The sequence below is a fragment of the Xyrauchen texanus genome, chromosome 33 (assembly GCF_025860055.1).
Source record: "Xyrauchen texanus isolate HMW12.3.18 chromosome 33, RBS_HiC_50CHRs, whole genome shotgun sequence".
NCBI lineage: Eukaryota > Metazoa > Chordata > Actinopteri > Cypriniformes > Catostomidae > Xyrauchen > Xyrauchen texanus.
In genome coordinates this window covers 39,329,898-39,345,734 of record NC_068308.1, presented here as the reverse complement: position 1 = coordinate 39,345,734, position 15,837 = coordinate 39,329,898, and the positions used below count along the sequence as shown (strand labels likewise).

The 15,837-nt window shown below is 36.7% G+C and overlaps 1 protein-coding gene across 1 annotated transcript; it reads right to left on the bottom strand.

Annotated features, from left to right (window-relative positions):
• Positions 1-2,405: 2,405 nt before the first annotated feature.
• star2 (steroidogenic acute regulatory protein 2) lies at positions 2,406-10,908 on the bottom strand. The gene is made up of 7 exons (XM_052102685.1): positions 10,845-10,908; positions 10,611-10,733; positions 9,411-9,547; positions 9,167-9,325; positions 6,972-7,156; positions 4,902-4,995; positions 2,406-2,519 (listed from the first exon to the last, which is right to left on the bottom strand). Exons 1-7 carry the CDS (start codon positions 10,906-10,908, stop codon positions 2,406-2,408), a joined length of 876 nt encoding a protein of 291 aa, XP_051958645.1.
• Between the last annotated feature and the right edge of the window lie 4,929 nt (positions 10,909-15,837).

Genomic DNA, 15,837 nt, shown 5'->3' with positions numbered 1-15,837 from the left:
CAAGGGTGGAGTTACTTATTTTCTACTTGTTTTGTTTGTTTTCCTTGTCTGTCTTTGCCTCTCCTAAATTCTCAGATTTAACATGACGGATCTGTCTTTCCCCAGTAAAACATCCTAAAAACAAGATATGTTTAACTGAATTATTTTGAAGAAAAAAGAAAAAAAAAATTCTAGAATATTATTAAAAAAAAAATGTTTGTGTTGTTATTGGCAGAAAACACACACAAATTTTTTTTTATTTATTAAATCATATTTATTTTAAATGATGCAAATTAAATAGAATTTATTACATTTAAAATGTACATTTCAAAACCAGATTAATTTTACTGAGAAAAAAATTGTGTATTTTGTGTTGTTGGCAGAATTGTTTTAATTTTTTTTAAATCAATATTATATTATAATAAATTATATTATAGTTATTAAATGTACATTTTATATAAAAAAATTTATCTAATTTAAATGCAAAATTGCTTCAATATTCTGGAGTATTTGTATTATGTCTTGTTGGCAGAAAACAAAACTACATAAATATAACGTATTTTATTACATCAATATTAAATAATATTTATTTAAATTGTTATATTAGAGTGTTAAATGTAAATTTTCAATAAAAAATAGGAATGTAACTGAAATGCAAAATTACTTCAATAATCTTGAGTAGGCCTATATAAAAAAAAAATTATGTATTTGATTAAATTACTATTAAATTACACTGGGGGTCCGAGTATTGAATCCAGGTCGTGCTGAGTGACTCCAGTCAAGTCTCCTTAGCAACCAAATTGACCCGGTTGCTAGGGAGGGTAGAGTCACATGGGGTAACCTCCTTGTGGTCACTATAATGTGGTTCTCGCTCTCGGTGGGGCGTGGGGTGAGTTGTGCGTGGATGCCGCGGAGAATAGCATGAAGCCTCCACGCGCGCTACGTCTCCATGGTAACGCGCTCAATAAGTCACGTGATAAGATGCACAGACACCACCACGAGGACTTGGAGCGCATTGGAAATTGGGCGTTACAAATTGGGGAGAAAAATATTTATATATATATATATATATATATATATATATATATATATATATATATATTATATATATATATATAAATGTAATTATATTACATTAATTAAATGTAAATTTTTAATTAAATATATATTTTTTAAATATATTTAATTAAAAATACAAGTTTAACAGAGATGCAAAATTGCTTGAATTTTCTTAAATATTTGAATACATTATTCTGGCTAGGCAGATTTATTTTTTACCAGATAAGCAATTTGTCTTATTTTCAAATATATTGCTTTTCCGGTAAATGATCTTGTTTTAAAAATATTAATATATAAAAACAAGACAAAAAAAGCTCTGTATGAATTTAGTTTATTGCATGCGCAGTTCTGATATTTGAGGTTTATTATATGGCAAATTATGCAACAAAACGTAAATGTTAATTATCTCTAGCAAATGTTATGATTCTTCTAAAGTCCATAGAAAAAGTGAAATATGTTAAATATATTTTTAGGGGACATTACAGCATTTATTGCAGTGTAACAGATTCATTTTAATCTTAGTCAACAGCAGTGCTTCAGGGAGAACAAGTTGAGCATGCATTAGATTTATAATTTATTATTCACGGTTCCTAATTTATTATTTATCCCTTAGCAGTCACATGTATATTGATATTATAGCATTAGCATATTTCTTTCTCCGTTTAGCAGACGTGAATCTGGACAGGTTTGATAGTCTTTAACATCTTTTCTGTTCTCTATAGTTTCTATGGGTACACACACACTTTTATTCTTGTTCATTAGAGAGGACGAAGTGATCTTTTAAGAGATGTGATTGAGTTTTATCACCATTGCATCATCACATACTGTAGATGAGTCCATTGCCCTCGACTGCCGTCTCTAAAGGACATTCTGCAGTCACGGGTGAACTTTCATCTCTAATAGTCTGTTTTATGAAACGCCTTTCACCTCTCCCGCTTGTATATATAACAGCTTACAGGTTTGGGACAACATTAGGGTGAGTAAATTACAACAGAATTTCCATTTTTCTTGTAAGCACAAAATCACACAAAATACTACATTGCAGTGAAAAAATATGGATATTTTCATTTTTATTCCCATTTCATATGCTCTAATCAATTTCATGAGTCGTTAATTGGCAACTAGAGTAACTTCCACATCAGTTGGATTCTCTTTATCACTGTCCAGTCATATTGAGGTGTATGTTGCATAGCTGTGTGTTCCTATATCATTCTCTGCTGTCTGTGTTCAATCATTGAAGGATCCCCCGAGGCTCGTCCACTTGCATCTTCACAGCTCAGACAGGCGCTTCCTCGGTGCTCTGGTTTTAAGGAAAGGACAGTTCCACTGGTGTCTGCGTCAGAATCCTGCGGTGAGCTGCGTGTTACTCATGTTCTGCTGTCCTCTGGGTTCTGTGCAGCCAGACGGCGCCGCAGATGTTTGGTGAAGTCCACCTGAGCTCGAGGAAGAGCTTTATTCACGAGTGATGTGGGCAGCCAGCCCTGACAATACAGTAACAAACTACATCAGTGCTGGTCAGACACACTTCACAGCAACATATTCAATTAATACACACAATATTCACGCTTCACATAATACTAATACAATACTCATACTTGCAAAGTGTTGTAACAATACTCTCACTGTATTCTACAATACCCACAAATAGAATAACAATACTTTCACCGTTCTTGTGTAGTACTCGCAAAGTACTGTAACAATACTCACAGTACTCATACAGTACTTGCAAAGTATTCACAAGTATTAGAAAAGTATTGTAACAATACTCTCACACTCCTTGTACAGTACTCGTAAAGTATTGTAACCATACTCATGGTACTCATACAGAACCGTTTCAAAACCCAGACAGCACTCATACAGTACTCTCAAAGTACCTTTACCATACTCGCACAGTATTCATACAGTATTCACCATACTCCTAGTACTCACAATGTACCATAATCATAATACTCATAAAGTACTCACAAAGTACAGTTACAATACTCGTAGTACTCATACAGTACTTCCAAAGTACAGTTACAATACTCATACCATTCTCAAACTACAGTAACCATACTCTTATTACTCAAAGAGTACTCACAAAGTACTGTAACAAAACGCATGGTCCTCATACAGTACTCAAAATGTACAGCTACAATACTCACAAAGTACTCGCCAAGAATTTTAAATGAATTGTAACAATACTATCACAGTACTCATAAAGTACCATAATCATAGTACTCATACAGTACTCGCAAAGTACAGTTACAATACTCATACCGTTCTCATAAAGTACAGTAACCATACTCTTATTACTCAGAGTACTCACAAAGTACTGTAACAAAACGGATGGTCCTCATACAGTACTCAAAATGTACAGCTACAATACTCACAATCACAGTACTCACAAAGTACAATCACAATACTCTCAGTACTCATACAATACTCAAACAGCACTTGCAAATTACTGTAACCATACTTATAGTACAGTTACAATAATCACACAGTACTCTCAAAGTACTCACAAGTATTTAAAAAGTATTGTAAAAATACTCCTTGTACAGTACACACAAAGTACTGTAATCATACACATGGCACTCATACTGTGCAGTTACAAAACTCGCATAGCACTTGTACAGTACTCGCAAAGTACTGTAACCATACTCACAGTATTCATCCAGTACCCATAAATTACAGTTACAAAACTCACACAACATTTGTACATTACGCAAAAGCTCTCTAACAATATTCGCACAGTACTCACCATATTCCTAGTACTCACAAAGTACTGTAACAATACACACAGTACTCGTATAGTACTCATAAAGTACTGTAACTATACTCATAGTACAAATACAATATTTGCAAAGTACAGAAACAATACTCGCACAGTACTAATTTAGTACTCGCAAAGTGTAGTTACAATACTCACACAGTATTCATACAGTTCTCGAAAAGTACTGTAACTATACTCGTGGAACTCATACAGTACTCGCAACATAGTTCCAATACTTACAAAGTACAGTAATCATACCCATAGTACTCTTCCATTACTCACAAAGTACTGTAACAATACTCTCACTGTACCCACAAAGTACTCGTCAAATATTTGAAAAGTATTGTACCAATACTCTCATGATCCTTGTATAGTACTCGCAAAGTACTGTAAAATATCACACATTACTCATAATGTACTGGCAAATTACAGATTCAATACTCACACAATACTAGTACACTACTCGCAAAGTACTGTAGTGATAATCTCTCAGTAATTACAAAGTACTGTAACAATACTCTCACAGTACTCACAAACGACTCGCCAAATATTTGAAAAGTATGGTAGCAATACTCTTACAGTCCTTGTAAAGTATTCGCAAACTACAGTAGGGATACTCCCACAATACTCGGATATTATTTGCGAAGTATTGTAGTAATACTCTTACAGTTCCCGTCCAGTCCTCACAAATTACTGTAACAGTACTCTCACAGTACTCTCATAGTATTGTCACAATAAACACACAGTACTTGTACAGCATTGTCACAAAACTCAGATTAATTTTACAATATTGTCAAAGTACTCTTACAATACTCAGTCAGTCCAGTAATGGAACAGAATTTCATGCACAACTTGACAATACTCCATTGGCAAAGTTCTTATTTTTCACAGTACAGATACAACACTTAGGCAGTATTATTCAACTGAATATTTATAAACGTTTTAGGCATTATTGCTCTCTAATCTCACTGTATAATATTTGACGTACTTTGGTGGAATGTGACATCTTCCCTAATGTGTTCTGTTTAACTGCTGCCGGTCAAATGGTCAGTGCGATCACATTAACACCTGGAATCTTCACATACATGAACAGGAACATGATTTGTACCTTCACATCCATGTTGAGCAGCCAGATGAAATGACTCTTCCCGGGATGACCGTGGAGCGGCTGCAGGATGATACAGGTGGGGCCATCTTCAGCCCTGCACAAAACAAACACCATCACAGGCTCAAACAAATCAGAAACAGTAAATATAAAGACCACCTTTTTAAATCACTGAGCGAAATCACTTTTTCTTTAACATTTTCATTTTGGACATTTTGGACCCACGTGAATCTTTATAAACCCAATGTTATTTTCATTATGTCTTTATGGCTTTTGCACTATATTCCAAGTCTTTTAAAGTCATGCAATAGCTTAATGTGGCAAATAGACCAAATTTAAGCCATTATTCACTGATAATCTGGCTCTATGCCGTAACTCTCAAATCTCACATTTTTGAAACTTGCCACATCAAAATCTGTCACATTTGAGAACACAATATCTTAACATCCTTAAAACATGATACATTTACTCAAGCAAATCTTATTTTATTTTTTTCTTGTTTAAAGCTCAAAACAAAGTACATTTGGTGAGGATTATAATCATGGATGCAAACAAATAAGAGGTGAGAAAGTCATAGCAGGTGTTCCAGATGTATAATTTTAAGTAAAAAAAACTTTACTTGTAGACCAAAATATAGTGAGTAACAGCTAAATGTATGTTTTTGACTATTATGTTGGTGTTTATGCTGTTTTTTCACTTATACTTCACAAAAAAATAAACGGAACATAAAATCTCACATATGATTATTCAGAGGAGGTGATTATCTTTCAAACGAGTCCCCACACAAGATAATCAGATGTATAGATCATTACATAATCCACATGAAGCACAATGTTACATATGACCACCAGGAGATGGCGCCAAATACACAACACAGACTCAATGATGACTCAAATGACACAGAATGAAACTCATTCTGTGAAATCTCATGACTAAAATCATGTCTGCATGCTATGCAAACCTTTAGTCATTGTTGTGTTTGCATGTGTAATTAGTTCTTATGTACAATTATTATCTTTTATTTGTTTGGAGATGCTTTTGTAATGTTATAACTTTTAACTTTTGATTGCTTTGTCGTATCAACACAAAACATTTCTTACTCAGTTTGTCTCTTTATATAACACTTTAATTAACAATTCAGTGATGCTTTTTAATAATGATTAAATATTACAAAATTATGTGTGTGTGTATATATATATATATATATATATATATATATATATATATATATATATATGAAATATTATTATTAATTATGATATAATTACATTTAATACATTTATAATATATAAATACATTTAATTATATAATTCACGATTAATGCTAAAATTATATACAATTTAATCATAAATGTGTGTAAGGTTTTTGCTTAAAACAAGAAAAACTATTCACATTTTTAAATACCAAAATACTTTATTATTAAACTGTGATTTAATATAAATATTTTATTATTCAGTTTTTTAACTTTTTATAGTTTTTTTAAATAAATAATTTAATGATACTTGTTAATAATTATTAAATATTAAATAATTATATATATATATATATATATATATATATATATATATATATATATATATATATATATATATATATATATATATAAAATTTCATTTAAATATATATTAAATATAATTACATTTAATTATAGAATTAAAGATTAATGCAAGTTTATGTTGTTTCAAAATGTTTACATTTTCTACTGGACAATAGGACATAAAAAAAAAATCAAATATATTGAATATTTTATTGAACATTTTGTTAATCAGTTTGTCTCTTTATATAAGTTTTCTCAGATACAGTTGACATGATTGGAACCAAAACAAACACAGTTTTTCAAAGCAACCTTATTAAAACCCAGAGATATATAATGTCAAATCAGAAAAAAGTCTCGGAGTCTCATAATGTGTCATAATCTATATCATTAAACAATGTAATCTTTACAACGATAGCAAACACTTGACCCTCTTTTTTTTTTTTGTTATAAAAGCTTTTAATTTTGGGTATGCCACTGAAACAGGAAATCTTAAAACACCCTTCAGAGCTTAAAGGGTTAATGTGTGCTGTGATTACCTGACAAATCCCGGCTGGGGCGGAAGAGACTCACACCGAGTTGCAGCTCCGCCTAAATAAATACGTGTCTTGCTCTTGGACGAATGCCTGACACTCAGGAAGTCCCGCTGGCCAATCAGATTTCCTGCTGTTTCTCCAGACACCTCGTGCGTAACCATGGTGCTCTTCCCCACATGTTTCAAAACCTGAGAAACCAAGACGCTGATTTTAATTATAAAGTGTTTCTAACCGGACCGCAGCAGCTGGAGGAGAACAAACGTCACTGATGCTGCACAGATTAATCGACAGATCTCTGATCTTCACAAACACTTTCACTGCAAATCATTGTTTTTCAAATTTTGCTTCTCAAGCAGAGGTTGTACAATCCACCAAAATCTTTACTCAAGTAAAAGTTTAATTACTTTAAAAACAAGTAAAAGTAGCAATGTAAAAAAACTACTCGAGTAAAAGTAAGAAAGTATCCAATTAGTACTCAAGTAGCGAGTAACTAGTTACTTCCACATAAAATATAATGAAAGATTACGCCCCAATATTCCATCACATAAAACATATTTAACGTATATGGCGGGGCGGAGGGCGGGGCCGGGTCATGATTCCGCACACCCGGCCCCTAATCAGTCAAATTAGTCCACGAGAGGATAAAGGCCGTCCGGAGACGGCAGTGCGACAGAGAGAGAGAGAGAGATTTACGGGCAGCTGTCCGACACCTGTGTGTGTGTTTCTCTTTTTGTTTCAGTTTTATATTAAACTATTATTTATATCGTCAAGCCGGTTCTCGCTGCCTCCTTTCCATGAATACCTTTACACTGGCACCGAAACCTGTGAAGGAGGAGGGATGCGGCGTAGTGAAGTTCTCGCCGCTACCTTCCACCCCAAAGGAGCAGCCGCGGCCATCCGACGGAGGACGGAGGAGACCGGCTGCCTGGAAGCGGAGGAACGGCCGCCGACCAAGTGGGGAGGAGGGGCTCTGAACCAACCATCTGGAGTGGTTACCTCTGCCAGGGGCGGAGGAGACCCCTACGTCCACCAAAAACATGGCGGGGCATTCCGTCCGCCAGGGACCGGAGGACTGCCTCTGATCCACCCTGGAGAGACGCGGCTATCGTCCATTAGAAGGTGGAGGAGTGGCAGAGGACCAAGCTACGGCGTATCGGAGAACCGGCGAGTAAGTGTTTTTTTTTCCTCCATATTTTAAAAGGGAATGGTGACTGAGCCTGTCAGTATCTTTTTGGGTTCCACACGGGTCACGAGTCACACAGGTTTGGAACAACATGAGGGTGGGATATTATGACACTTTAAGGACGCTTGTCAGAGTTGGACGAATCTGTCAATTAGAAGAGAATTTTGGAAACCAGTTTCTAGCCATTATTATGGTGAAAAAACGTGAACAATGTCCCACAGGCCCAATTATATGTAATGCTGAGGGTCGGCTGTGAAACAGGTGCCGAATGGGCCGCCGCGTTATGCAGAACGGAACACAAAATGGTGCCGTGATATGCAGAAAAGGACAGCGCTCAACAACTTTTGGGCTCAACAACTCTTCCCAGTCCAGCCCTGTAGGCAACCAAATTGGCCCGGTTGCTAGGGAGGGTAGAGTCACATGGGGTAACCTCCTCGTGGTCGCTATAATGTGGTTCTCGCTCTCGGTGGGGCGTGTGGCGAGTTGTGCGTGGATGCCGCGGAGAATAGCGTGAAGCCTCCACACACTCCATGGTAGCGCTCAACGAGTCACGTGATAAGATGCGCGGATTGACGGTCTCAGACGCGGAGGCAACTGAGATTCGTCCTCCGCCACCCGGATTGAGACGAGTCACTACGCCGCCACGAGGACTCGGAGCGCATTGGGAATTGGCCGTTACAAATTAGTGGGAAAAAGAATGTTGAGGTGTTTTACTGGCGGGAAAAATATATATTTTTTTGCAGTGTTCCTGCATCATTTTGCCATCATTCGGCACCCAGATTATCGAAATACTGACATTTCGAGAGTTTTTGAGGCTTCCCCTTCAGACATGAAGTCAATCAGATGGTCTTATCCTCTCTAAGTGGACCGTTTTTGGTCCGAATAAGTTTAGAAGTGTACCAGACTTTATTTCAATGGCTACACAAGATCAAAGTTACTATGTTCACATGTAAAACTGCTAATCCTCCATTGAACGCATCACGCTTGTTCATACAGACACTCTATCGAGTCTTACTTTGATTTGTCTGATGCTTGGGTTCCATTGGTGCATCTCTTCCACTCTTATGAACAGGATGTCATAAAGTTCCTCTGGCGTTGCGTCCAGCTCTGCTTCCAGGCGGAAAACCTTCCGGTTACCCTGGAGAACCTTGCTATAGATCACTTCTCCATTCTTCTGAAGGGAAATATTTGGGGGGGAATTTAAAGTGAAAATAGAGTTTGGTTTGCTGTACACCAAAAGTGTGTTTGAATTTCATCACCTCGGCCAGCTCGATTTTCCATCCGTCCTTGGACTCCACGATGTCTTGAGCTTTTTTCAGGGCCTCTTCGCCTTGTCTCAGATAACACATGTCCTCATCGCCCAATGCAACGTCTTTTGTCCCCACTTCTTCAGTCTCTATAGACATTCAATTGACATGTCGTCAGTCACATTTGAGTGCCAAAGTTGGTATAAAGTAGTGTGAAATTAGTATAATTGAAGATACATTAATACATTTGCCCCAATAGTTTTTAAAGAATATACCGCTTACTCCATTGGCAAATAGTTCTTTTTATTTTTTCGTGTTTTAAGCATAAACCTTACACAGATTTATGCTTAAATTGTATATAACATTAGCATTAATCTTTAATGATTTAATTACATTTATTTATATATTATAAATGTATTAAATGTAATTATATCATAATTAATAATAATTTCATATATGTGTGTGTATCTATATATATATATATGAAATATTATCATTACAAACTGAATAAAAACAATTTCAATAAAATATGCAATATATTTTATTATTTTTTATATCCTATTTTTTATGTAAACATTTTGAAACAACATAAACTTGTAAATTATATATAATTTAAGCATTAATCTTTAATTATATTTAATATATGTTTAAATTAAATTCTATAATAATTAATAATAATTATATATATATATATACTTATTATTATTATAAACTTAATTATATATATATAGAATTTAATTATAAATATATATATATATATATATATATATATATATATATATATTATTTAATATTTAATAATTATTAACAAGTATCATTAAATTATTCATTAAAAAAACTATAAAAACTCAAAAAACTGAATAATAAAATATTTACATTAATTACAGTTTAATAATAATGTATTTCGGTAAGTGTGTGTGTGTGTGTGTGTATATATATATATAAAATTCAATTTACTGTAAAACATTAAACCCTTTTAAACAACAAAACTTAACTTAAGAAGCTAAATTGTGAAAGATTGAGAAAATACCTTGAATTAAAAAAAAAATCTTGTTTTAAGCATAAACCTCAGATTATGCTTAAATTAAGAAAATATCTTTTAATATTTGGGTTCCCAGCTAAATGTGGCTTGTTTTAAGGATGTTTTGATTTTTATACTGGAAAACTGTATCGTCTGGAAAAGGAAGCTAAAATGTGGATGAGCGCACTCACTTTTAAAGTCCTTCCCCCAAGACCACCTCAGAGATCCGCTCCATGCAGGATGAGTAATGTGTCCTGCGTTCTGTAGATGCGAGAGCTCCTGCCCCAACGCTGCAAGAGCTGCCCGCTGCAGCCCTGCCAAAGGAGAGTTAGGAAAGAAATCATAAATAAAAGACAATCGCATCCAAATCACTCCCGAGCCACAGAAACTCATCCATTAATGAGGAAGTGATGTCGTAGAGTTACCTGCCATGCTCCGTAAGTGTGGATAGGAGATTCCACAGCAGAGCTTCACGACGGCCGGCAGCATGTTCTGAGATGGCAAAGAGGAGGAGACCGCAAGATGCTTTTATAGAGCCAGTGAAGGACAGAGCACAAGATAACGGCTCCATTTATAAGATACGATTCAGTTCAGCTTTCCCTTCAAGGCCGCATTCGAAGAGCTTTTGCTCTAGTGGTTCTAGTTATAGTTCCTATCTTTGATGGACCCTAAATGCATCATTAGTACTTTATTTACATTTAGTCCCTTACGCTTGTGAACTGATTAAGTGCTCATGTCGCTCATGATTAAGTGCTATCGCAACTTTGTGCCTTGTTGCAACTTGTTGCAATAGAACCGCCAGGCGCCGCTCATTCTTTGATCGCAGAGAGCGAGAGAGGACGTAAGCCTGGAGGAGTACGTTTTAAGAAAGAGAGTGCTGTACACTGGCTGTCCTGAAGGCCAAAGTCAAAGCCTTGAATTTGATGTGGGCAGCCACAGGCAGCCAGGGGAGTGAAATCAAGAGAGGAGTGATCTTTTATGTGACTTGTACACAATAGTACGAGTCTTCTGGTATAGCTACATTATGTGTGAGGAATGACCAAAATTGATGTTGTTTTCACTGTAGACCTACTGTAAATCTTCTCATCTGATGCAGCTCTCAAATCTCATTCTCCAATACTAGTGTGGAGGTAATCACGATTAATCCCATACATGTTTGCAGTTCAGTTCAATTAATCACAAAACGGAGTGTAGCTAATCGCGATTAACCACACACATTTTGTAGCTAATCGCGATTAACCGGAATGTTTTTTGCAGACAAGCGTGATTAATATCATACATTTGCATTACTAAGCGCAATTAATCGCTTGGACCTTTGTAGCTAACCGCGATTAACTGCATACACGCTCGCAAGCATGCGCAGTTTTTTCGTGATTAATCGAGCGAATCTTTGCAGGTAACCGTGATTAATCGCATAAAGGTTTGTAGCTAACCGCGATTAACCGCAGGCAGCTCCGCAAGTGAGCGCAATTAGCCGCATACATTTCGTAGTCAATTGTGATTAATCGCATACACCGTTGTAGCTAATCGCGATTAACCGGAATTGTCTGCAGAAAAACAGCGTGATTAATAGCATACATTTGCGTTGTTAAGCGCAATTAATCGCTTGAACCTTTGTAGCTAACCGCGACTAACTGCATACGCGCTCGTAGATAAGCGCAATTAATCGCAAGAATGCATAGCTTTTCGCGATTAATCGAGCGAACCTTCGCAGGTAACCGTGATTAATCGCATACAGGTTTGTAGCTAATCGCGATTAACCGCAGGCAGCTCCATAGGCAAGCGCAATTAGCCGCATATTCTGTAGTTAATCGTGATTAATCGCAGCCACGTTTGCAGCTAAGCGCAATTAATCGCAAACTTTTTGTAGTTTATTGCGATTGATCGAAAGCATCTTTGTAGCTAATCGCGATTAACCGGAATGTTTTTCTGCAGACAAGCGTGATTAATAGCATACATTTGCATTGCTAAGCGCAATTAATCGCTTGGACCTTTGTAGCTAACAGCGATTAACTGCATCCGCACTCGCAGATAAGCGCAATTAACCGCAAGCATGCACAGTTTTTTTTCGTGATTAATCGAGCGAACCTTTGCAGGTAACCGTGATTAATCGCATAAAGGTTTGTAGCTAATCGCGATTAACTGCAGGCAGCTCCATAGGCAAGCGCAATTAGCCACATATTCTGTAGTTAATCGTGATTAATCGCATTCACGTTTGCAGCTAAGCGCAATTAATCGCAAACTTTTCGTAGTTTATTGCGATTGATCGAAAGCATCTTTGTAGGTAATCGTGATTAGTCACATACAGTTTTGCAGCTAATCGCGATTAACCGCAGGCAGCTCCGCAGGTGAGAGCAATTAGCCGCATACATTTCGTAGTCAATCGTGATTAATCGCATACACCGTTGTAGCTAATCGTGATTAATCGGAAATGTTTTACTGTAGACAAGTGTGATTAATCGCATACATCTTTGTAGTTAAGCGCGATTAAGCTCTTCAGGACTCATACCCCGCTCTTTTACATCACAAGTTCAACACTCGATCAGTCGAGCTACGGAGCAATTCGATCACTCTCGAACAAGCTTGTAAATGTAATTGATCATGTCATGCAAATGTTAAAATGAGTCATGCACTATGGTAAAGGTGTTGATGTCATAAGATAACATTGTGTGAGAAATAATGCGAAAACTAAGTGTTTATGGACTGATAATCTGCCATTTTACTCGTGAACTGAATAAAAGTCGTTATTATAGCGTCTTTAGTGTTCATTTCAACGAGTGTACGAGCCACGCAACAGTTATTTAGCAATAATGTAGATGTACAGTATATTACTTGAACTGTTAAAGCCATAATTGTTGTGCCATTCTGGTTTAAAACAACATTAGGGTGAGTAAATGATTACTGGGAAACTATTGCTTCAGTCAAACGCCTCCTCAAATTTACAGAGCGTTTAATACTTTAATGCTCCACACAGAAATGTTTAGGTCAGAGGAATAGTTTCAGTGCAGATAACCTTACACAACCCCAACTTCTGCAGACCCTAACACTGACCTTAACCTTGTAAATCAATGACCCTGACACAAACCTTCACACCCGTGCATGCCACAGATGCGTTATGATGAATGGATGCCTCAAAAGACAAATATCATTAGAATTACAAATGGAGATCATATTATGCATGCATCATTTATCTGCTTTCCTGTCCTGATCACCGTAAACATTACGCATGCACACACGGAGCACTTTTAAAGTTGACTTTGCATCTGCAATATTTGAGATTAAAGAGCTTAACAAAATCATGTCACGCTGGGATAAACAAAGTAAATTGTCATCCGTGTTTGTCATGTTTAAATCGAAGACGTATGAGAGAATTACTAGGACAAACATCAGGCACTGTCAGAGGGATTTTGGGATATCTGCACATTTTTCTTTCTGATGTTTTGCCGTTCGGCTGGTCTCGGGGTCTTGCAGATCCTCCTCAGGGGATACCTGCAGTATTTTTAGAGGGTCTTATTAAACTTTTAAGGGTTCTGTCCTGGCACAGATAAGAAACGGGTTCTCTTTTTTTTTGCCTCTGAATAGAAACTTTCACTACATCGAAGTTTGCAGTGTCATCTAATGCAGTGGTTTCCAAACTATTCACATTATGTGCACCGTCTTATCCATGATGATTCACAAATTGGTGAAAATGATGTTTCAAAATCCAGTAATCACACACGGCTGAAAATGTCAAGCACATTTACATGCATGATCTTGTATAACAGGTAAGATAAATGAAATGGTTTTCCTCCATCAGGGTGAGGTCATAAATCACCACACATTAACTTTTGAGCATTACCCCCATTTTTGCATTGCATGGAAACACCTTTAGGCTACCAGCGTTCTCACCGGCTTATCCAATGTGTGCAAGTGTTGTGTGCATGATCATTTACATTTTGGCATCAAAAGCACCGAATAACCCAGTGATATCCAATCTCAAGTAAACACGTTTTATTGTTTATTTTTTTGCCATGTCAGCATTTTTTGGCCGTTATCAGCATGTTGATGTGCATGTAAACACACTGACTGATGAACAATATTTAGACTACTAGATTTGTAACTAGTAGCACCTAATAAACATACCAACATTTTTTAAATTCTGGAGCAAATAGTTTGCCTAAAAATGTATGTCCACATACGTGGACAGCGGGACTATGTTGTGAAATTTTTAATTATTCCAAACTATAGAAAAACTATATATTTTTATGTTTGCAGGAGGGATGATTATGTTTTTGAGACGTGACATCATAAATAGCATAAATAATTCTGATTCAAAGTAACGTCCAGCATCATCCAATCATGGTCAACCATGTTCAAATAAAATGATCCATTATAAATGTTGAATCTATGTACTGATGATCATTGTCCCATGTGTGTCAAACATGTTGAGTGTCCAAACATCATCTGCAGCCTGAAACTGAACTTTTGATCAGATTTTAGGAGTGAACGCACTTAACTGCATAGAGAGCTATAGGATGCTCCCTTGCTCCCTATTTAGTGCATGACTTAACCTCCAGTGTGCTGTCTGTCTGCACTGGTCTCAGAACAGTTATAGGAGAGCTATAGGATGCTCCCTTGCTCCCTATTTAGTGCATGACTTAACCTCCAGTGTGCTGTCTGTCTGCACTGGTCTCAGAACAGTTATAGGAGAGCTATAGGATGCTCCCTTGCTCCCTATTTAGTGCATGACTTAACCTCCAGTGTGCTGTCTGTCTGCACTGGTCTCAGAACGGTTTGAAATGCAGCTTATTTTCATCATAACTCCATATAATGCCTCTGAAAGACACATTTATCAGTTTTTGGGTCAATGTGAAATCTGGGATATTTTAACTGAAAATGAGCCTATAGTCCACGAATGTGGACATTGTGTTTAACAGCGTGCCATTTCGCGATATATTGCCACCCCCACAACATGATGTTGCCACCCCCATGCTTCATGGTTGTGATGGTGTTTTTCAGCTTGCAAGCCTCACTCATTTTCCTCCAAACATACCGATGGTCATTATGGCCAAACAGTTCAATGTTTGTTTCATCAGACCAGAGGACATTTCTCCAAAAGTCAGATCTTTGTCCCCGTGTGCACTTGCAATCTGTAGTCTGGCTTGTTTATGGTGGTTTTGGAGCAGCGGCTTCTTCCTTGCTGAGCCTTTCAGGTGATGTCCATATAGGACTGGTTTTGCTGTGGATCTAGATACTCGTCCACCTGTTTCCTCCAGGAGCTTCACAAGGTCCTTTGCTGTTGTTCTGAGATTGATTTGCACTTTTCGCACCAAACTACGTTCATCACTAGGAGACAGAATACGTCTACACCTCCAATTCAGTAACACCTCCAATCAGAAGCTAATTGTCTAAAGGCTTGATATAACTTTCTGGAATTTT

Coding starts and splice junctions, on each gene's coding strand:
- star2 (XM_052102685.1), bottom strand. CDS start 10,908: ATGCTGCCGGCCGTCGTGAAGCTCTGCTGTGGAATCTCCTATCCACAC. Junction 4,996..6,971: donor CCCCAGCCGGGATTTGTCAG/GTAATCACAGCA, acceptor TGTTTTGTGCAG/GGCTGAAGATGGCCCCACCT. Junction 2,520..4,901: donor TGCTCAACATGGATGTGAAG/GTACAAATCATG, acceptor CTGTATTGTCAG/GGCTGGCTGCCCACATCACT.